This window comes from Carassius gibelio, chromosome A14 (assembly GCF_023724105.1).
Source record: "Carassius gibelio isolate Cgi1373 ecotype wild population from Czech Republic chromosome A14, carGib1.2-hapl.c, whole genome shotgun sequence".
Classification (NCBI taxonomy): Eukaryota; Metazoa; Chordata; class Actinopteri; order Cypriniformes; family Cyprinidae; genus Carassius; species Carassius gibelio.
This window is the reverse complement of record NC_068384.1, coordinates 12,775,486-12,799,411: the sequence shown is the minus strand read 5'-3', so window position 1 is coordinate 12,799,411 and position 23,926 is coordinate 12,775,486. Positions and strand designations below refer to the sequence as shown.

At 40.5% G+C, this 23,926-nt stretch overlaps 2 protein-coding genes across 5 annotated transcripts; one reads left to right on the top strand and one right to left on the bottom strand.

The window, feature by feature from the left end:
• Positions 1-560: 560 nt before the first annotated feature.
• On the bottom strand, positions 561-18,721 carry tmem33 (transmembrane protein 33). 3 transcript variants are annotated; one of them, XM_052615254.1, is made up of 8 exons: positions 18,570-18,721; positions 10,921-11,000; positions 7,710-7,804; positions 5,757-5,944; positions 5,582-5,649; positions 5,358-5,491; positions 1,733-1,816; positions 561-1,494 (listed from the first exon to the last, which is right to left on the bottom strand). In XM_052615254.1, the coding sequence occupies exons 2-8, from the start codon at positions 10,972-10,974 to the stop codon at positions 1,365-1,367; spliced, it is 753 nt and encodes a 250-aa protein (XP_052471214.1). In that variant the 5' UTR covers positions 10,975-11,000; positions 18,570-18,721; the 3' UTR covers positions 561-1,364. The 3 variants fall into 3 exon arrangements, with proteins under 3 accessions (XP_052471214.1, XP_052471215.1, XP_052471213.1); XM_052615255.1 differs by lacking the exon at positions 18,570-18,721 and adding an exon at positions 16,942-17,168; XM_052615253.1 differs by lacking the exon at positions 18,570-18,721 and adding an exon at positions 11,717-11,859.
• Positions 18,493-23,793, top strand: LOC128027546 (uncharacterized). 2 transcript variants are annotated; one of them, XM_052615250.1, is made up of 5 exons: positions 18,493-18,656; positions 18,942-19,029; positions 19,115-20,277; positions 20,981-22,487; positions 23,086-23,793. In XM_052615250.1, the coding sequence occupies exons 2-5, from the start codon at positions 18,942-18,944 to the stop codon at positions 23,457-23,459; spliced, it is 3,132 nt and encodes a 1,043-aa protein (XP_052471210.1). In that variant the 5' UTR covers positions 18,493-18,656; the 3' UTR covers positions 23,460-23,793. The 2 variants fall into 2 exon arrangements, with proteins under 2 accessions (XP_052471210.1, XP_052471211.1); XM_052615251.1 differs by lacking the exon at positions 18,493-18,656 and adding an exon at positions 18,704-18,814.
• The last annotated feature ends 133 nt before the right edge of the window (positions 23,794-23,926 follow it).

Sequence of the window (23,926 nt, the reverse complement as noted above, 5' to 3'; positions counted from 1 at the left end):
TTAGCTTTCCATCTTTTTCTCTTGTAAAGTCATAGTATTGCAGGAAAGAATTGCTGCCACAAATGGCAATGCAAATGTAAGTTATGATCTAAGTGTGGATTTCATGTACAATTAAACCATTACAACTTAAGCAAATTCATTAAGCAGCAATCTTCCACTAGTCAGCTATCGCATGTTTATGCGTTATGAACCGGTCAAAACCTACTATATTATGGGACACGACCGCTGTATCAAATTTCAAGAGGTCCTGTGAATTCTGTGGACCTGTTTAATGGGCACCTGATCATTTATCCCAGAGGAAACCTCTCTTTCTAGAAACTTCATGTGTTTGTAGCCCTGCTAATTAACCATATCTTATTGTTGAAATTGAGCAAAAATTATAGTGGCACAGTAACTTCTAAACTATTGCCAGAACATTAACATTTGGTATAGGAGAAAAAAACTTTTTTTAAATCACTTACAGTTGTCTTGGTGTTTTATATTATTAGTGCAACATATCAGTTCAACGTTCAGCAAAACTGTTAAGAGCTTTAAAATCTAAGACCACAACAAGGGGTAGATACAGTTTAACACATTTTATTAATTTACACAGACCATAGTTCTGAACAGATGCAATAAATATAACAAGCAAATAATTGAAATACTCTGAAATTCAGTTACAACATGCCCTGAACATAAATCACATAGAAGGCAAAGAACAGTTGAATATAGGGCTCTATGTAATCGATGAGAATTACAGAATATTTGACAAAGCCCAAATCATCTGTTCACATGAAAAAGGCATCAAGTTATATATGAAAAGTCCTGAACTCATGGCATTCAGATCATTGTCAACTACTGGGAAAGGCTCAGAGCAAGGTACATTAAGATTTTCAAGGTAATCCAGTACAACAACAACAAAACAAAAAAATCTTGGCAAGGACATAAAAAAAAATGGAATCAAACAAGAGAGCAAACAAGAGAGCAAACAAGCCTACCGACAGCTGAAATGTGATTTCTCAGTATGGTATTATTTCATTAGAAAGACAAGCTAGTAAGAGCTCTACCAATTTACCCTAGCAGTTAAGATTAAACATCTCAAGGGCTCCTCTCTACCCCCTGAAAATCAACATGAATATAAAAGCTCTAAAGACCTATAAACGGTTCTACCCCCTTAGCGGACAACTGTCCACAGAGATACATCATCTTGCTGTTTTGTTTTTGGATGTAGTCTGTCAGATTGATAGTCTCTGCAAACATACGCAGCGCAGTCCTCCATGCAGAAGAGGACCTCCACCTCGGAGTTATGAGACCTGGCCATCTTGTTTGTAAGTCAATCTTGAAACCGTCCCAATCTGTGAACTGTGTGTAGTAGTTTGTGGATGTTAGACACCGGTGGGAGCAAGGCGGCTAATAAAGGCAATGCTGTTGAGGCACATCCTCCTGAAGAAGGCCGGACAGCTGGGCTTCATCACAAAATGCTCCAGTAAAATCCTCAGCTCCGTGAACAGAGTCCTGACAGGACAAAAACACAAACATCAGAGTAAGACTGTAAACAATGATACTGGGCTCAGATCACACACACACAACATATAATTGTAGTATACATTTACAAACTGCTGAGCTTCCAACGGTCTCTAATAATTAATTTGTCATGGAATGAGAACAACATGCAGATCCCCATATTCTGGGTAAAATGTGCAAATGTTCATATAATACTACTCTGTGTGTACATAAGATACAAGATTCTTACCGACAGTATGGGTTACGTCTTGAGGAATAGCGCAGAGTGAGAAACCTGTAGTAGATGAATGGCTGAAGCAAGCTGCCCTGACCACTGCGAATCACAAAAGCACACATCGTCATCTTATTACAAGAAACATAGCATGGCTTTTATCACGGTTTTTACCAGCACCAAACTAATACTACTTTATTAACCCTATAAAGCCTACTGTATCATATTTGATACATACATTTCTATGGCTAAATTATTAGAATTTTGCTGAAAATCCCTACTTTTTTTTTTTTGCTTTGAAATCTTAAATGATTTTTGTGAAGTGAAATATAAGAACTTTTATGTTGTTAGTTATTATTTCCAGACGAACACTTACTGGATGAAAGTGGTTTAGGTTTACCTAACCATCCATGCTAAAATGTGAATAATAAATGTGAAAAATCAGAATTTTGAGGAAAGTTTATTTGTAAATCTCTCAAACATCATTGTATTGTACTGAATTATAGGTTTGTCCTAACAATCAAAAGTACAGAGCTTTGATCAGAAAACTAAGCATTTAAATATAATCTCACTAAGACTAAGGGAGATTGACAAGTGATATTTTTATGCATTTTATGTTAGAAGTACAAGTAATGGTTTTTATTTTATTTTTAGATTTGACTATATTTTTCGGACTTGGAGGCCATCTTTGAAACGCTTCTCGGGCATGCAAGTGCAACTCTTATCTCTTTGAAATGCCCAAGCTTAAGATTAAATTTCATATTTGAAATCACCAATGAAATCTGACAACAACTGTATCAAATGTTTTTTTTTTTTTTTACACAGTGTTAAAAAAAAAGTGTCTTTTTCAGGCTCGACCAGCCATTGCACATTCGCAGTCTTGAGCGCATGTCTCAAAGATGCTGATTGTTTCTATAGCAACTGGTTCTTCTAATGACAACTGCAGCTGACTTTACTGATAAGCGACTGGCTTTTTCACTTAAAAGGTGCGGCTTTTGAGTGTTGCATTTTTCCCCAGGAGTGACATGTATTGGGTATTCTTTTGTCTTTGCTTTTATTATTTAATGGGTTAGTTCACCGAAAATGAAAATTATGTCATTAATAACTCACCCATATCTCGTTCCAAACAAGTAAGACCTCCGTTCATCTTGGAAACACAGTTTAAGATATTTTAGATTTAGTTTGAGAGCTTTCTGTCCCTCCATTGAAAATGTATGTACAGTATACTGTCCATATATTACGACTTTATTCAACATTGTCTTCTCTTCCGGGTCTGAGCACGACTGCTATGACAGTTGATGTATGAACGCGCTCACAACAGACCCATAAGAGAAGAGAATGCTGAATAAAGTCGTAATTTTTGTTATTTTTGTACCTAAATATATTTTCGATGCTTCAAAAAATTCTAACTGACCCTCTGATGTCACATGGACTACTTTGATGATGTTTTTCTTACCTTTCTGGACATGGACAGTATACCGTACACACAGCTGCAATGGAGGGACTGAGAGCTCTCGGACTAAATCTAAAATATCTTACACTGTGTTCTGAAGATGAACTGGTTTGGAACGACATGAGGGTTGTTATGACAATTTTCATTTTTCGGTGAACTAAGCCTTTAAGGATGTAACAAATCAATCAGCTCACAATGAAATATGATGCACAAAACTGATTTCACGATATGACTTTTTTCACTTTTTTTCTAAACAAAATGAGATCGAAGACAAATTATAAATGAAAAGTTGTCAACTTATATTACTTGTATTACTTTATATAACTTCTTTGTGCAACTGAAATATGTAAAATAATAAAACTAAATAAACCCCAAAGTAAAGACTTCACCTGTGCTCTTTCCATTTAAAATTGCTGTTTGCTTATGGAACAGCGTTGCCCTGGTTACCGGTGTAAACAAAGCAGTGCTGCGCTTCAAGGCTCCATGAAATTAAAATAATAGTTTTTCGGCTTTTAGTATGAATATTTCAGCCTTACATTTATGTATAAGCTAGTGTGCTCCAAAACGATGACCAAATTTGCATTTAGAAGATATAAGCATTCAAAACTTACGGTCTCTCACTTACGGCAATATAGACTCATCAGTATATAGTTTCTCATCAGATTTTCTGTCCAATCAAATGCTCTCTAGAATCTGAAGTGTCCCGCCCCCCACACTATAAATAGACGCTGAAGCTGAAATCGGTCACTTGTTCACAGATGTAGTATTTTCTGTATGCTGAATGGCACGTAGTGCACTATATAGGGGATAGGAAACGATAAAGACAGTGTAAATATGCTTTCTCATGGGCCAAAGAAAGTCTTTGTGTGATGTGAATCGCAGCAGTACAGACAGACTGCTCCGGTCTAGAGACATGATATCATGGTTAGGATCATGCGTGAGGCTGTACAGACCACAAAACGTATCGAATCCATTTGAATTCTACAGTTACGTCAACACTAGGGGTGGAACGGTGAAACTTTTTCACGGTTTGGTTTGTATAACGGTTTAATGGTCATGGTTTCGGTACAGTTCGGTCACTATACTTTCATATAAAAATAAAGAAAATAAGAAAGTTCTATCTAACTACAAGCAACAGCACAAATAAAAACAATATAGTAAAGTTACAAATAAAATAAACAGTGATTTTCATGGATTTTTTTTGTTTAGTCTACCATTAGTTTTAAGGTACAGAAATTAAATAAAGTAACCAAATGGAAAACAGTATTGCATATTTGACTGTAGAAATTAAAGATTAATCTTTAACAAAGTTACAAAAGCTATTCAAATCAAGAGAAGTGAGTGATTTCTTTGTTTCTGATGTTCGATACAGTACGTTCAGCTGATTGAATAGCTTGAATAACGTACTGTATCAGTGCACTGTGCTATAGGATACTTATCAAGATGGGCATTATTAAAATTTTTGTGTGAATTTGTCCATTCAAACACAATATTTAGACAAAGCGTAATATTTGAGCTTGTTCTGAGATGCAGAATTGCATGAATTGCATGCTTTGGATGAACGCACGCACAAATCTTCTCACTGCTCACATCGTCTTAAATGTTTAAACTGGAAAAGCTTATATGGGTTTTGTTTAAACACATATCAATATCATATTGTGCCGTTCAGGTCTCACCTGTATGCGCGCTATCAGCACCCAGGTTCAGAATGACTGCTCCTATTCCAGCATAAGGGCATTCGCATTGAATAAGAGTGAATGGTTTGTCCAGGTTTTTTTTCTTTCCCTTTTTTTTCCCCCTTGTTCTCTCATTGCTGTTGTTGTAATGTACTGGGAAGCCAGAATGCATCCATCAACAGAAACATACATTAGCCAAACCCTGTTTTTTTTTTTTCACGTGTAAGAAACCATATTACAGATGTGTTGCCTGGTTTAAGTTCAGGAGGGGCCGGATGGAAAAACCCGCTCCAATATTTTGAATTTGGACTGCAATACCTAGTTCAACCACTCTGTGTTAATGCTACATAAAACTCCTTTAACATCTCAGCTGACTTGAATCGTCACATTTGTATCAGTGTTTAACTGCCTCAAGGTGCATCGGTACATCCCTTCTATTGTTTCATATTTCAGGATTTACAGGGTTGAAAAAAAGATTTTACACTGGACAAAACAGCTGAACGTCAGTCCTGACCTGAAGAGCATGAAGACTGTAGCTGGCATCAAGAAGATCTCATTGCAAGCAATAAACTTTAGGATGTTCTGCTGATTGGCTGTGAGCTTGTTCAAAAAGTTCCTCACAAACATAAGACTGTCTGGACCTATGGTCTGAAAGCAGATGAAACAGAGACAAAATTCAGGATGGATTTATGGCAAATACACATCTGAGCGATATAAATGAGAAGGGGAGAGACTTACATCTAGGACTTTTTTAGTGTAGGTGGTGGCGTGGAGAAGTGAGAAGAGAAACACTGGAAAAATGCTCACTGAGAACAAAAGTCAAGGCTGCATAAAGACAATATAATGCCATAACACAACAAAATCCCCCCCCCTCAAGATTTTTCTAAATGAAGGGGTCTTTGAGAAAGGATACTTGTGATAGGGTGGGAGTTGACTAGGATGAGGGAGTAGAGGAGATAGTGGCAGCTGTCCTCCTGTAAGGCCTGGGCCAGGAAGGCTCTGCTCAGCTGAAAGTGAGGAAGTCTCTGGTGCAAACGCAGAGCGCTGGTCAAGGCGTTTGCCAGCAATGCTCTCTGATAGAAGTTATTAGCTGCTTGAGGCCTGGACAAGAAAAAAAACAATTATTCTTCTTCCAATCATTCACTTAAAAAAAAATTAAAATCTGTGAGTATGGACGTGTCCTTCCTTACTTCCCTAAATAGTCCTCAACATACTAATGTGATGGCTAGGGATGCTCATATTAACCGTTTAACCGTTAACCGAAAGTAAAAATTTTGACCGAATAATACTATCAGTTAAACGGTTTAAAACGTTTTTTAAGGTTCTTTTTTTTTTGATGTTTGCTGCATGGTTTAAAAATAAAATAGCCTACTATATAGCTTATATTTATTAACTCACGGAGCGCGTCGGCACGCGCAACCACACCCGTGACACATGCCTGCAGATTATCCAGAAGCAGAGGTTGACATCTACATGAGAGACGATCCTCCTCCTCTGGATATTAATCCTCTTGACTGGTGGAAAGCAAATGAAAGGCGCTTCCCGTGGCTGGCCACTCTAGCGAGGTGTTACCTGTGTATTCCCGGTACATCTGTCCCATCGGAGACCGCGGGTCTAACGGTCAACAGGTTGCGCTCCAGACTGACCCTACATCACGCTGATATGTTGCTTTTTTTAAATAAAAATTAGACAAGTTGTTGAGGTAGGGCTGCTTTTTTTATTTAACGGAAAATCTTAGTCTAACGAAAACAAATTCCGGTTTTTGAAAGCTTCGTTCAAACGGATTCAGTGTTTTCTTTTTGTCATCTTTATTTGTTAATTATTTAAGTTTAAAAAATATACTTATTGTAGGCCTATTTTGTTTTTTATTTGTATTATTTTATTCTATTTTTCTCTCACTGTCAGAAATGCTGCAGGTGCGTGGACATTTAAACTGAATCCAGGTTCTGTTGTTGATCTGTTCTGTATGCTGCTGTTTGCACTTTGCACGTTACAATAAACCCTTTGATAAAAAATTTTTTTAAAGGGTCACAGATACATGTCAATTTTATTTGTATTTAATGCCAATTCAATATTATAATATTATCAGTTAACGGTTAATAATCGATTGAGGACCGGCGGTTGTCGGTCGGGAAAATTAATCGAAATGAGCATCTCTAGTGATGGCACAAAATACACAATCGTTAACTTCTATTGTGCTGGCGTCAATCTGACCCACACTGAATTTTCAAATTGCTTGAAATACTGGTTAAACTGACTTTTTCTCAATTAGGGTAACGAATGTGCATGAAAGATTTCAACACAGAGATGTGTTTTGGAAAGGCAAATTGTTACAACTTTTGTGTTCAAGTTTGTGTTGAAATTTGAAACTAAAAGTTTTCCTTGAAATTGAGACGTCTTCTGAAACATGCCAGATAAAATCCATTTTAAACATTCATTTTTAGTTCACCCAAAAATGAAAATTAGGCTGCATATTACTTTATTTTAATGTAAGAAAAATATCCAACAGTTGTACACTGAAGCAGCTCCAGGGGGATGACGTACACAACAAATAGCAAATTTTTCATTGTTTTCTCGAAACGTCATAGAATTTCTACACCGGGGTTGACATGACCGTGGCTTCAAATAATTTTTCGTGATTCGTGAGATTGGCCAAGTGTAGGGAGTACTTATAGAGTCATAAAATGTGATAATCGGCCGATTGATCGGAGCATCTCTAGTTTTTTTTTTTTTGCATAGTGACAATTTTTGGCAAATGGAAACCAATGTGCCAACCAACCTTAACACAAAAGTTGCACCCAGTTTTTGAACAAAACAGAAAGGTAAAAAAGCTCATGAACGTGCCTTGTAAAAGAACATGACTCACCCAAGCAGTGGCAGAATGAACATTATGGAGCAGTAGACGGTGAACAGCCGTGACAGCCACATAGCCGTTTCCAGCTTATTACTCAAGAGGAATTGCTGCAATACATTAATATGATCATGAGTCAAGGTTATAACGAACATTCTGAAATAAAGAAAATATAAAAACAACAAAAGATAAAAAACTATATACACACACACACACACATACATGTATATATTATATATACATCCTGGGACACAACCATAGGCTTTGAACTGGAATAATCATGGTGAATATCTGGTGATATCCACTTCGCAGGGCACTTACAGTCAAATAGAACAAATGTCTGAAGTGATAAGAGAAACATATAACATATGCAGAGCGGGGGGCGCGAGGACTGGAGATGAAAACCACTGCCATTACCATAGGCTAAGTTCACAGAATGCGCTTTTGTGTCGACAAAGATGCAACGTAGGCAGTGGAATACCTTGACTTTTGAGATTTTCTAAAATAATTTTCCCCGTATTATTTCTTAACACATATTATGTCAAAGACAAGTTTGTACATGCAGTTTTTGCATCTTTTCTTCAAAGATATTGAACAAGTGATTTGTTTAATATTTAAATCATGTTGACAACTTCATGTGTGTTGCACTTGGAATAGAATTAGAACTAGAGGGTTAATAAAGAAAAAGTAACTTGAATCATGTAGTTACATTTTCAAGTTGACTAATTTCAAATCTTTAAAAAAAGAGAAAATTTGAGATTTGACTTTTTTGCAAAATTGCCCAACCCTAATGTGACAATTCAAATCGGTTGAGATGCTAACCTAGTATAGAACCTAATACTATAAAAGGACTCCTGATATTAATTTTAAAAGAAAGTGTTTGGAGCTCGTTGTGTTTGGGGGACCTTGAGATATTTTTGCCCCAAAATAAACACTCTAGGCAGGATAATCTTTTTCATAATTTCACTACACATTAACACAGTATCTTTGTTTGGATTGTGATTCAAATGCAGTGATTGCCTCTAATTTTGAATGAAAAGGCAAAGCCTTTGTTTATATGAAAAGAGATTTTTGATATATTATTAGATTTTTGAATTTAATTTTTGATTAGATTTGGGGTTTGTTTTAAAATTTCAATTTAGTTTTTTTATAAGACATTTCAATTTCACAAAGAAATGTGCAGAACTTTGTCCAAGCAATAATAAAAGGACACATTTTCATTTATAATTTGTCTTAAATTAATTTTGTTAAATCGTACCACATCGTGAAGTGAGTGAATCGTTATTATTAATATTTCTTATATCGAATCATTCTATCATAACATACCTTTTATAAAATGTACATCTTTGTATAAAGTTTAGTTAAAAATAGCCTGAAACCTAAAAACTAATTGGTGAATGAAAAAATACAACTTTGTTTGCCTATACATGCCTTTTCATGTATATTTCATGCATATCATGTGTATGTACTGGTTAAAAGAAAAATAGCCTGAAAAGTAAGTCACTGTGGATAAAATGCATAAATGTAAATATTAGTGGTGGGCATAGATAATTTTTTTTAATCTAGATTAATCTCACTGTGATCTTGAAATTAATCTAGATTAATCTATATTAAAATGGCTCATTCGAATTCTGCCGAAGGCATTCAGAATATGTGTGTAACCCAAATAAAACTGACAAACAGTGAGTATTTGAGAAGGGGTTTATCAAGCTAGGTGAAGCATTAGAAAAGGGGCTCATCTCCTGTTTCCAAAATGCATCACAAAGTGCTTGAAAAAGCTGTAAACTAATTCCACATTGCACAAGGTGCAAACAACCTTACGCCTGGTTGTACCAGTGGGCCCTGTTTGAAATTGTTTAAATAGTATGTTTGTTTATTTTTATTTATTTGTGCTATTTACATAATGGTTAATTTTTTTTCAAGTTTGTAGGTATCAAGGTACAGAAACCCAATAATTAAATGTAAAATAGCACTGGATAGTCTTCGATGTAAAAATGAAATATACAATGAAACCTACATTTATTCAGACACCTTCAACATTTCTCACATTATTACAGTTTTGCTATATATATATATATATATATATATATATATATATATATATATATATATATATATATATATATATATATATATAAAATTATATCTGGTGTGTGAATAATTTTTGGTTTGTGATTTTCATTTTCTTGTATTAAAATTACAGCAGCCAATAGCTAAATTAGGCGCAGTCACTTTAAGAGACCATGAACGCATCCAATATAATACACATCCCATTTTTTTCCTCAACTGTTTACTTTCACTTAAGAAATAACTGACAGTTTTTTCGAGCATAATTTCCAAGGTGGATATTTTGACATATTTTGTATGTATTTGTCGGCACAAGAGCAAAAATAATCAAATTCGATGTTCGAGTATTTTAAGACACCTTTCTCTGCGTGAGCCCTGAACACCGCGAGTAATGAAATGGGCTCTTTCAGCATCTTTTTAGGCTGGCCTCAAGGTGGCAATATCAAGGTGAAAGTCATCATAGCTTGCTTTAATCCTTGAGAATGTGAATTATATTGTTTGTTGGTAAGTTAAACATTACCTTGTCATAGTGTTTTAAAATTTATACAGATAACTCTTATATATGCCAATAAAAGAAATGATCAATTTAGAATAATATACTACCTTATTTATTACTTATATTAGCGCTTCATCATTAACATATCAAATATATATTCTTTTATTTGTATTTTTTTCTGTATATATAATAAGCTTTATTACATATTGTAATATTATATAATGTTGTGCGCTATCTGAAGGCTTGCTGAAGTGAACTTACCCTGGAACAGAAGCTGCTCCGGACCAGGTTAAGTTCAGAGAGTGAGTTGCTATGACAACTAACATACCCTGAAAGTAACCTCCATTTTTGGAACCGAAAGTTGAGGTTGTCCGCTTACATACCCTTAAACATACCCGGGTATGTCACATAACCTGCTTTCTGGAATACCCCCCTGGTGTCCTCTACAAAGGACATAGAATTAAAAATAACAATAATAAATCTTCAAATATGTTTTTTTCTCCATTTGTTTCTTATGCTCCAAACAATGCAATGGCATAAAAAGAACAAAAATAAAAGAACAACAATTTCCTGAGAACAAAAGTTCTCAGGAAACATATATCATTAGGTCATTGTTTAGCACTTAAAAGAAGCTTATCAAACCTAAAAAGTCATTGCACTTACCATAGGTCCAGTCTGAGGCTGAGGAGGTGGACTCCTTTGCTCTGTGTCTGCCATCTTTCAAATATTACCAGGCTCTATTTCTTGAGAGAAATAAAAATAAGCTTGCACCCAGAACATACACATCACATATACATGCAAACGGACTTATTAACTCTAGGGTCGAAGAAAGGGACAAAGTGACTTCAGTTAGTCTTTTTAAACCCTGAAACAGTTCTTAAGCAGTTAGTCATTTTGTAGTTTGCCAGGTGTGCGGGTGGGCAAAACACAAGCACATTAGCTCTTACTAGCACTATGCTTATTAATTATGCTTATCTAAACATGAAGCTTTCGAACAACAATTTGTTGAGAAAAAAAACATGTATTGTTTCACCAAGGTACTACTACAAATCAGTAGAAATACATTCATAATGTCCACTCAAAGCAGAACTTTTGTCAACGTAAATCCTGACTATCTAGACATGACATCTGAAAATCAACCGGCAACAATCCCAGACTTGCAAATATATTACTGTACGTCACACCTGTAAAGCGTCGCCAGCTTTTTTTATTCATGATACGTAAATAAAAGCAGAATAATGGTCCATCATGTAGTAGTAAAGTACCCTATTAATTGAAGGGGAATTAAATCGGGATAATCTAGAACACTCTCCAGTACGTTACCCAGAGGAGCTAACAATGTAGCCGACAAGCTAACTCTTCACACAGCCACTGACAGCATCCACTGACAGCCCTGAAATACCCGCAACTTCTGCGCATATTTACATTACCATCAATGTAATATGCAATGTATTAATACCTGCAATATATTGTTGAGTGTCACGTTTCGTGAGAAGGTAAAAATTGGCGTTATTTTCCCAGTTTGAGGCGCACGCGCTTCCCTCCGTAATAACATCTCGGTTACGTATGTAACCTTGGTTCCCTGAATAGGGAACGAGATGCTGCGGTGACGTCACCACGTATGGGAACACCTCCGGTGTGACGAATGTCTGAAGCCCTATACCATCCCGCCAATCCTATTGGCCAAATGGCGCATAGCACCACCCTACGCATGCGCACGCATGATATACCTGGGTGCAGCGCGCCATTTCGCTCAGATTTCATGACTGAAGATGAAGAAGTTATCAAGGTACGGAACGGCCAGAACCGCAGCATCTCGTTCCCTATTCAGGGAACCAAGGTTACATACGTAACCGAGATGTTCCCTATCATAGGTCACTTCGATGCTGCGGTGACGTCACCACGTATGGGAACGATATACCAAAACGCCTGACGTACCTGATAACTGAGATCCGAGGAAGCATCTGCTCAAGCGGAGAGAACCCGGGAGCCAGGAGCCATCCTCACATCCAGACTGTAGGACTTGATAAAAGTGCTCGGTGAGGACCATCCTGCCGCAGCACAGATATCATTCATAGAAGATCCACTGAGAAAAGCTTGAAAAGAAGCCACAGCTCAAGTGGAATGAGCCTTAATTTCTAAGGGCGAAGCGAGTCCGCGCGCCTCATAGGCCAAAGAAATTGCCTCCACCAGCCAATGGGACATGCGCTGTTTTGGAACCGCATGGCCCTTACTTTTATGTCCAAGACAGACAAACAGCTGGTCAGATTCACGCCAAGGGGCTGTACGATCCACATAAGTCTTTAAAGCTCTCACAGGGCAAAGACTTAGATCTTCTGATCCAGCCTCAGCAGGTGAAAAAGCTTCCAGGAACACTTGCTGAAAGCGAAAGAGGTTAGATGCGACCTTAGGAACATAGTTAGGCCTGGGCCGCAGCAGCACCTTCACAGAGCCCGGTGCAAATTCCATGCATGAGGATGAAACAGAAAGAGCCTGTAAATCCCCAACTCTCTTGAGGGAGGATAAAGCCATGAGAAGAAGTGTCTTCAGTGTCAAGAATTTATCCGATACGGTCTCCAAGGGCTCAAACGGATGCCCTGATAAACCTAGCAACACAATGGATAAACCCCATGAAGGAACTCGCACAGGGCGGAAAGGCCTCAGCCGTCGCGCACGCTGTACGAAACGAGAAACTAGTGGATGACACCTCATAGAGGCACCGCCTATGTATTCGTGGTAAGCTGAAATGGCTGCCACGTAAACCTAAAAGTGGCTGGTGTTATGTCATCCGAAAAACAATCCTGGAGGAACTCCAGCACTGAAGCCACTGGGCAGTAAACTGGATCCACATTACGATTGCCACACCAGGCTGTAATCAGTCTCCACTTGAAAGCATATAAGCGTCTCGTAGAAGCTGCTCTAGAATTCAATATAGTCTCAGTGGTTTCAACAGAAAGACTGGGACATACTAATGCACTCCGCTCAATGGCCACGCCCACAGTTTCCACAGATCCGGCCTCGGGTGCCAAATCAGCCCCTGTGCTTGTGATAATAAATCCTGTCTGAGGGGAATCTCCAAGGAGAGCCCGCTAGCAGACTGATCAGATCCGCAAACCACGGCTGCGTGTGCCATCGCGGAGCCACCAGCAGCAGCTGATCCACTCTATCCCACCGTATTCTGCATAATACCGCTGGGATCAAACGAATCGGAGGAAAAGCATACAGACTGGTCGTGGGCCAGCTGTGAGCTAATGCATCCACGCCCAGGGGCGATGGGGGCATAGGGAGAACCATAGCGGGCAATGCGTAGTCATGTTTGACGCGAATAAATCCACTTTCGCTTGCCGAATATCCGCCATAAAAGATTCACCGTCTGGAGGTGTAATCTCCATTCTCCCTGTTCCAGAGCCCGTCTGGATAGCATATCTGCTCCGAAGTTCAAACGTCCGGGGACATGAACAACTCGGATCGACAGAAATTTTCTCTGAGACCAGAGAAGAACATGTCTCGCCAGCCTGCACAGGGGGCGAGAGCGTAATCCTTCCTAATGATTCAGGTATGAGACAAACGCTGTGCTGTCTGATCTGAGCAGCACAAGACGGCCGATCAGCAGATTCGCGAATTACTGGAGAGCCAGAAAACTGCCAGTAATTCCAACCGGTTATATACCAACTGCGTTGTGCAGCTGTCCACACTCCATGGGCTGGTAGCCCTTGACAAACAGCTCCCCAACCGGTCAAAGACGCATCCGTCGTGACGGTCTCTGGGAAAGCTCAAATCCCCAGCCGAACCCCGGTAGGAGAAACTCGGTTGGCATCCATAGCTTTAATGACATCACACAACTCCGTGTCACCGAAATCGTCGGATGCGGAAGACAACGGGGTGAAATATTTCGTCTTACCGCCCACTTTTCCACTGAAAAGGGCGCATGTGAAGTAACCCCAGACAAATTACGGGGAATGCCGCTGTGGAATCCAAGTGGTTAACAGACGGACGCCCTGGAGCCGCAACGGGGCCAGAGCTACATCCATGCATTGAGAAGTACGGGGTCTACGACTTCTATAGCCCCTTTGCTCAGCAGAGTTGACATCTCCTGTCACAACACTGCTATTACCATCAGTCTACCACCGTGGAAAGAATTCAGCGGAAAGAGGCGGGCCTCTAAAAAACGAATTGGTGTATCCGTGACAATTGTGCGTAACACCCATTGAGAAATGCCGGGCAAGCGTTCCACGCGACCCAAAACGATACTAGCAGTCTCAAATTTCCGCTTTCTGCAACGCTGTCATACACATAATGTCCGTGCACGGAAAAGCCTGCGGCATTCGTGCACAGGGGAAGTGTATGCATAAGAGCTATTGCGTCCCGTTGTGTATATTCCTGAACGTGTCCACGGCAGGAATTAGACCAACAAATTGAACATCAGGCTCTGCCGCTAACTAAAACGGCGGCTGTGCGAGCCGTCATAAACGGGTCGTCTGTGTAAGACCCTTGAATCGCCCCTCAAGATCTGAAAGCTGGATTGCGCAGTGTCTGAGGGATTATTATTTATTATTACGCCTGGCGTCACAGCCCGATCCAATGCTGCTCGAAGCGCTGTTTGCTGCGAGACAGTCAATGTTAGAGCGTAGGGACTGCAGTGAGAGTGTTGGATGCGCATTAGCGGTCCAACAGCACTCTCTAGTGGAGGGCACAGTCCCTGGCGAACATGAAGTAAAGCGCATGCGTAAACTTGCTGCGTTTCGTTGTGTATAATCCTGAAGCGTATCCACGGCAGGATTAAATTCACCAAGATAAAAATCGGGCCACGTCGCCATTGCGAGAACGTGGCGGCTGTATGAGCAGTCATAAACTGGCCATCTCTGCCAGCCTTTTGTGCCGTCCCTCAAACTCTGAAGGCTGGATTGTGCAGAGTGTCTGAGGGGGCGCTCAAATGATAGCTCAATCCAATGATGCTCGAGGTGGCTTTGCTGCGAGACAGTCAATGTTAGAGCGTGGGGACTGCAGTGAGAGGGTTGGATGTGCATTAGCAGTCCAACAGCACTCTCTAGTGGAGGGCACAGACCCTGGCAAACATAGAAGGAAAGCGCAAGTGTCAAACTCGCCGCGTTTCGTTGTGTATAATCCTGAAGCGTGTTCACGGCAGGATTTAATCCAACAAGATAACATTAGGCCACGCCGCTGACGAGAACGCGGCAGCTGTGTGAGCCGTCATAACTGGCCATATTCGCCAGTCTCTCGTGGCGTCCCTCAGACTCTGAAGGCTGGATTGTGCAGAGTGTCTGAGGGGGCGCTCAAATGATAGCTCAATCCAATGATGCTCGAGGTGCCTTAGCTGCGAGACAGTCAATGTTAGAGCGTGGGGACTGCAGTGAAAGGGTTGGATGTGCATTAGCAGTCCAACAGCACTCTCTAGTGGAGGGCACAGACCCTGGCAAACATGAAGCAAAGCGCATGCGTCAAACTCGCTGCGTTTCGTTGTATATAATCCTGAAGCGTGTTCACGGCAGGATTTAATCCAACAAGAAAACATTAGGCCACGCCGCAAGCGAGAACGCGGCAGCTGTGTGAGCCGTCATAAACTGGCCATATTTGCCAGCCTCTTGTGGCGTCCCTCAGACTCTGAAGGCTGAATAGTGCAGAGTGTCTGAGGGGGCGCTCAAATAACAGCTCAGTTCAGTGACGCTCGAAGTGCATGTGCTGCGAGACAGTCAATGTTAGAGCGTGGGGGCTGCAGTGAGAGGGTTGGATGTGCATTAGCAGTCCAACAGCACTCTTCAGTGGAGGGCACAGACCCCGGCAAACATAGAAGGAAATGCATGCGTCAAACTCGCTGTGTTTCGTTGTGTATAATCCTGAAGCGTGTCCACGGCAGGATTTAATCCAACAAGATAAACATAGGGCCACGCCGCTAGCGAGAACGCGGCAGCTGTGTGAGCCGTCATAAACTGGCCAAATTCGCCAGTCTCTTGTGCCGTCCCTCAAACTCTGAAGACTGAATTGTGCAGTGTCTGAGGGGCGCTCAAATAACAGCTCAGTTCAGTGACGCTCGAAGTGCTTGTGCTGCGAGACGGTCAATGTTAGAGTGTGGGGAAAGAACGAGAGGCTTCTCGTAAAGAACCGTCTTAATAAGAGAATAAAATTTGCCGAAATAGACACGACTCGATACGTCTAGACGAGACTAGGTCGCGGCGGAGTTTGGCGCGATCCGTTCGGCTAGAGAGGTAGTCAAACGGCATCGCTATATAATAGCAGTCCGCCATGTAGCACACTGAGGAAGGGGAAGCGCGTTTCTCCTGTCCGCTCGGAGGGAGAGAACCGCTTATGCAGGTCAGAGCCTACTCTGAGTAGAAGCTGCGGTTAGACAACATAGTATAAAGCAAAACTGCTCTGATCAACGCGCTCGAGTAGGGGAGAGCGAGCAAGTGGAAACTCCAGTGCATCACTGTGTTCATAGTCAAGCCGCACATATCGCCCCTAACCAACACCTCGTGCGGGGCCTCGGCGACCGCAGAAGCGAACGGTGGGGGTTAGACGCGAGGCGACTGAAGAAATAGACTCCAGAGCGCGGATACTTTTCTTATTTTACCATAGCCGTAGGCTATCACAGAGAGAACATAAGAGAGGCTGCAAACGAATCTCTCATGAGTGCCTCCCTGTGATAAACCCATATACGGCTCTTACCTTTCGTTGACTCATCGCGTCCGCGAAAGAGGAGTTAAACACTGCTCGAAGAAAATCGCTGGAGAACGCGAGATGATAGGGCACAGAAGATTCGCTATTCCTGAAGGAATGAAATCTGAGCGAAATGGCGCGCTGCACCCAGGTATATCATGCGTGCGCATGCGTAGGGTGGTGCTATGCGCCATTTGGCCAATAGGATTGGCGGGATGGTATAGGGCTTCAGACATTCGTCACACCGGAGGTGTTCCCATACGTGGTGACGTCACCGCAGCATCGAAGTGACCTATGATAGGGAACCGTAGACTGTGGTAATAACGCACGAGAGGTTGGTCAGCTGAGTCGACCTCGCGACCTCTGTGTGAATTTCCGAAATCTCGCGATGTCTCGGCCCACGTGATTTGCTAAAACATTTTTATTGGCGCGCTATGGTTTTCAATTGTCAGTGTGTTGTTTTTTGCTGTTTCATTATTTCAGAAAATCTGCCTCAATAATATTTCACAAATTTTCCATAATAAATTAAAAAGATACATATTTAAATAATAATGATACATGGCCCGTATTCTCAAAACATTTTAAGGCTAAAAGTAGCTCTTTACTCGCTGATTTAGGAGAACATCTAAAAAAAAAAGGATTCCTAAATTTTTTATCTAAATGTATTTCACAAAGCATTTTAGCGCTAAAAGTAGACCCTAAATCTGTGAAACGATTGTGAAAAAGACTCCTAAATCACTAACACCAAGCCACAAACTATCCTAAAATGGCTGTTGCCAGCAATCTGCCTCGGAACGAAAACGTAAATTTTCCTTTGATTTTGTCCTTGTTTTCGTAACAAGAAGTAACAGCTGTTCTTGCATCCAGTTTGGTTTTCTTTTACGTTTGAATGTTTTACTATAAGCCATGATTATTCTACTCTGTTAATTAAAAGGCTGGTTATATGCATATTCACTAATTATGAGAAGCATACATGTAAAAGGTTGACAATTAGCTGAACACATACATGTTTAATTAACTACACTTAGCCTGCATTTTAAAATCTTTATTTGAATGTGGCAAAAATTTTATTTTTAAACATTTATCTTTACTCTATCTTTACTCTAATATTGATATGAATAAATCTCTGACAGAGACTATCAGCCAATCACTTTGGGCATAGTTAGTAACCCCGCACTTACTCTTAGCTTAAGACTTCTCTCTATTCCTTGTTTATTAAAAGTTTGTCTCAGCAGCTTTGTGAATAGGTTTTAAGAGGAAAACATTTTTAGGAGAACTCTTAGTGGTAAGATAAAGTTTTCTGAATACGTGCCCAGAACTCTCCTCTCTGTCACAAGTACTGTAAACATCCACATAGCAGCCACTCAGAACACACACTCAAGCGCTTCTAACATTTCCTTTAAGTCATTTTAAAAAGGGTTTGCCGCAATTAAAAATGTTGACACTCTCACACGGACGCAAAAAAAAAAAAAAAAAAAAATCACGTGCTGATATTAATGAAAGAGTATGTCGCTTTCCCACATACTCGGACAATCAGACAGTCACTGTGGAAATGCTCGAGCCAGTGCTGCGCGGTAATTTGCGCAAACCTGTAGAGCTCCACGAGTTTGTAGCGATGCACGTGCGACCATACTTACAATCCAGTGATTTCGACACAAACAGGAGAGACAAAATTGGATAAACGACAGCCGTCATTGAATTTTCTCATGTCATAACGACAAAAGGTCAGAAGTTAGTTTTTACTCGCTAAGACTGTTTTGGCTTGACTGGTTTCAGTATCAAGCATGGCACGATTTTGTTGTTGATTTAAAACACAATTATATATTTATAATTTCAATGCGAGTGCATGAAGATCCGCGTGCACGGTCCCGACCCATAACAGGTGTCTGTTGTCTGCACAGCTGCACGGAAAAACGGCAGCATTAAATTTTTTTTTTATAGCTTTTCACATTTGACAATGCTTTACATTTGTTTCTGAGCATGTCTGAGTATGTCTTCGTTTGTCACAGATGTTGACGTTCGAGACGCTTCTGGTGAAAGAGCTCCAAAAACAGCAGAGCAGGGCAGAGTTCTGTGACATTGTGCTGCAGACCCGAGGTTTGACATAGAAAGTCCGTCCTCTGCTCATTAATCAGTCTTTCTCCATCTTCCATTATGTTTACTGTACTTTCTCCTCCCCTAGATGTGTCTGTGCCTGTGCACAGCTGTGTGTTGTCTGCCTTCAGTCCTTGGCTCTGTGGGGCTCTGTCAGCCATGCCATCCCCCCGGAGTGGACAGAGGAGACTGATTGAAGTCCAAGCTGTGGAGGCCTGTACGCTGCTCAGTCTGGTCAGTCTGCTGTACTCAGGTCAGCTGAACGAGGACAAAGAGGAAGTCCTGTCGGCAGCCTGCAAACTAGGCATCGACATACCTCAGCAAGTAGCAAAGAGGCCCGGAACTGAGCGAAACACACAGACGGAGTGCGTGAAAGAGGTGGCGGAGAGAGAGTGTCAAACTGAAACTGTCCCTTCTGAAAGTCAAAACCCCAAAGAGACCATTGAAAGTGTTCATTTGATTGGCACGTCATCATGGAGGACCGATCAGGGGCTCTGCACGTACACGGATGGCTCTGATATCACCCTGGCCACACTACAAAACGTCCAGGTTAATCCAGAGAACATGCCTTCCTTTCAAGTCATGGATGTGGTCCCTGAAACCGCTATATATCCCACAGCAAGTGGACCACCCTGCTTGCCCCAGGTCTACGAATGTCCCCCTTCAGCTTCATACCAACAGCCTCCAACCCCACTGCCACCTCACCCCTACCCTTCCCATAGTACAAATGTTGAGACACTGTCCAATGAAGGCCAGCCAGCTTTGGGGCGTGTTTCAGAGGGTGAGGGGTGTGTTTTAGAAGCGTTTGCACGGTTTGAGAACAATATCCCAGGTTATATCAATTACTTTCTTGACACCAACATTGCACAGGGTGCAGTACAGAGGGATCAGAGTCAGAGAGGAATGAGAGGCGACTTCAAAACTGAGGGAAGGGCGATGAGGGTGCGTAGGGCTGGGGCACGCGGAGGATTTGCTCTGAAGGGAGAAGGGTTGAGTATTTGTAAAAGAGAGCAAAACATGAATAGGTGTGGACGAGTGGCGAGGTCGGGCTGGATGGGGCAAGGTGGGGGTAGAACTGGCAGCATGCTAAACACCAGACAAATGTTCAAGAATCACGAGAGGCTTAAACGGAGACGACAAGGCAGAGGAGCGACGAAAGAGGAAGGAGAGAGAGGCAGGTCATCATCAAGGGGGAGACCCAGGCAGAGACAGAAAGGGAGCAGAGGCAGATTGGTAGAACCAGTGCGACAGGTAGGTGTCTCACCACATCTTCAGATGAGGAGGTGTGACATTAAAAAAAAATCTAAGTTTTTTGTTATTTTACTTTAGTTTTAAATAATGATTTAAATGGGTCATATGAGCGATTTAATTTTCCTTGATCTTTTTTTTTTGGTTGGGGGGGGGGTGAGCTTAAGAAGTGTTGCTTTGGATAAAACATTAAAACATGCTTTAACTTGGAATACGTCCTCTCAAAATGGAAAAGTCCATTAAGTGATACTAAAAGGTCTCGTTCTGAACTCCTGCAATGTCAGAAAATGAATGCACTGATGCATGACATGTACAGGACAAAGAAATATTGAAAATATAAAAAATAAACTAGCATTTATAAGTTTGGTGTCAGAAAGAGTGATTAAATTGAACAAAAAGGACATTTATAATGTTACAAAAGATTTATATTAATAAATGCTCACAAAATTTTCACAAAAATATTAAGTAGCACAATTGTTTTCAGCACTGATAATAATGAGACATGTTACATGAGCACCAAATGATTTCTGAAGGATCTTGTGACACTAAAGACTGAAGTAAAGGCTGTTAGAAATTCAGCTTTGGCATCATAGGAATAAATTAATATTTGATAATATAATAAAATGGAAAACAACTATTTTAAATAAATTAAATTATAAAGGCAACTAAGCAGTTCTCTGAATTGCAACACTCTTTTCTTCTGCAGGAAACAGCTCCACCTCGAAGAGGGCGAAGAGGTCGCCCCCGCAAACATCCCTTGCCCGAACCAGATGTTTCCCAAAATTTCAGTGGAATTTCACCCCCTGATCAAAAAACCATGAACCCTTCAGCTCCATCCCTGATGCACACCGCCGCTCTCCCAGCAGCCAATCAGAGCTGCCTCACTCAGCCAATGGACTGGCTTATAGATGACGTCATCGCGCAGCTCCCATTTATTCCCAACAATCAAAATGGAATAACGACTACTGCAACTGTAGATTCCAACATGGATCATCCAAGAACACAGTCCTCAGTTAAGCTCGCGGATCTGGGTATAACCCAGCCACAGTCTGAAGGTGAGCTGTCTGACATACTTGATAGTTTTCTGAGAACGTTTGAGCAACACGTTAGTGTATGCGATTCGGACGTTCAAGATGGGATGGTGCCCAACATAACAGATGGAACCCAGACCTGTGGACAGTCCTCACAGAATTTCACAGTCCACACACGCACATCAAATGCACATGCCACTTCTATGACCACAACAACACAGGGATCAAAAGCCTCATTATCCAAGAACGGACCACGAGGATCATCTGCCCGTAGACCACAGAAGCCATCATGTTTTTGGCAGGTGTCAGGTGTGGAAATGGAGAAATCAACAGGACAGCACAGTGAACAGAGGCTGAAATATGGCAGGATGACCAGAAGCCAGAGTAGGAAGAGGAAGCTGGATGTTTTTGAAGAACTGCCTAGGAGAGACGAGCTTCTAGCCAAACACAAGAAAAAACGGAAAAAAGAACAGTTAGAGAAGATGAGGGTAAAGGCTTCGCTACCAAAGAAGAAAAAGAGAAAGAAAACTAGCAGGCTGCATAGTGAAGAAAAGTGCAGCGGCAGCACAGCTGACTCAAGCTGCAGTGTTACGAGTGCTTTAAGGAAAGTCATAAACCCAGTTAGTGGCCACAACGTGAAGAATGCCACACAAACAACAAAGATATTAGAGAAGACTTTGGATCGGTCAAAATCTTCGGAGTTGCATGCTCACACAGAGTCCAGTCTTGTTAAACAGAAACAAGTGGGACGTCCTAAAAGAGACACGACTAAATCTCTTCTAGAAGGAAGTACGTTAAAGGTGCAATGCATTACAGAGAGTTCACGACCCAAGCAATCAGACACAACGAACAAATCCACTGGGACCCGTCCAGCTCTTTCTGCTTTTGAGATAATGAAAAAGATCTTGGGAAATCAGCAGAAAAGAGAGGAAGAGCGAAAAGGAGAAGAAAACACAATGTGGACTGTGAAAAAACAGAAAGTAAAGGAGAGCTTGACAAATGCACAAGTACCTGGAGCTGAGGTGAACATGACTGAGAATAAAGAGAAGAATGCTAGAATCAGGGATGAGGGGCACAATAATAGCAGAATAAACCAAAAAGATGAGGAAACAAGTGGGAGGATGAAGGAGGCTGCCAATCAAAAGAACATTCTTCTTCAGCAGAATCTGCCTTCAGCTGATGGTAAGAGCGCAAAATATTTCAATTCTTTGCCAGTATTAGAGATTTGGATATTTAATTGGTATTGTAGATTACCTTTGCTGCCATCTAGTGTTCACTTAAAACACCTTTAAAAAACAAAAATAACTTTTGTAATCTTTACATCCAACTTTTAATATATAAAAGTTTTATGCCTTGTAGCGGGTATATTTAATATTTATATATATTTATTTTTTATTTTATTTATTTTTTTCTTTTTTTTAATTAAAATAAATTTTTCTGTGTACCTTTTGTAAATTTGTCTATCTTTATTTCAGTTTTACCTTTATTTATTTTAGTACTTAAACTTGCTTTATTTCAAGATGTTGCTTTTCATCTAATATATATATATATATATATATCTTTTATTTCAGCTATATTTTGATTAACCAAAATCTTAAGCTTTAGTTAACTGTGACAACCCTGACTATTTAGATAATTGATTTTTGTATTTAGACAAGAAAGTATAGATTTAACAGACTAACAATTAGATATTGGTCATTTATTTTTTATTAGCAGTAACATGAAAATTACGATCAGCTTTTATTAATACTTCTCTGTTGTAACTATTGTTCATTCACAGGTGGCACCATGTCAAAAGGAGAGAGGCTGATGGAGGACAGCTACAGCAATGGAAGATTTGAGACTGCTCTCTCTCTCAATGATTCTCCTTTGCAAAGATGCAGCACAGAAGGCCTCATGCTTAAAAACACGACCGACATGCCTTTTGTGTCACATGCACTAGTCCCCACCACACCGCTAGAGAAACTTAGAAACACACAAGGGTCAGTAGCCAGTTCAGAAGAGGATGAGGATGTTGATGTTGTGGAGGTCTCTAGTTCTTTGTCTGAGTCCTTCCCTGTGCTGCCAATCACTGCCGATGTTGTGCTCAGCACCGAGGAGGGGGACAGTGATGAAGACGACGAGATTGATGTGATAAGTTTAGGATCTAATTAAGCATGTAGTAATTTCTGTTACTGTTTAGCTTCAGAGTTCTTCATGTGTGTTGGTGCATATTTGAAATGCTTTTCAAAGTACCTTTTCCCTGTGTATAATTCAACAAAGAGTTCACATGTGTGACCGTTGGCAGTATTTGCTCTTTCGACTTTGGTGGCTTCAGTTTCAGGCATCAGAAATTTTTATAAATTTGAGTTCTGAATGTTAAAGTTGTTTATTTGTGTCACAATCGTGTCTTATCATAATTAGTTAGACGACTGTTAATGCACACTGAGTTTTCTTGTCATTTGCCATCTTTTGTAGCCATGTTCAGAATTAAAAGACATGGATCCAACCTTGGTGGTTCTTGTGTTCAGATATGGGGATCTGCATTTTCAAAGGGAAATAGCAAAACTCGCTAAAAAATAATCTTGGGTAACACTTTACAATAAGGTCTCATTTGCTAAAATGAGTTAATGCATAAGATA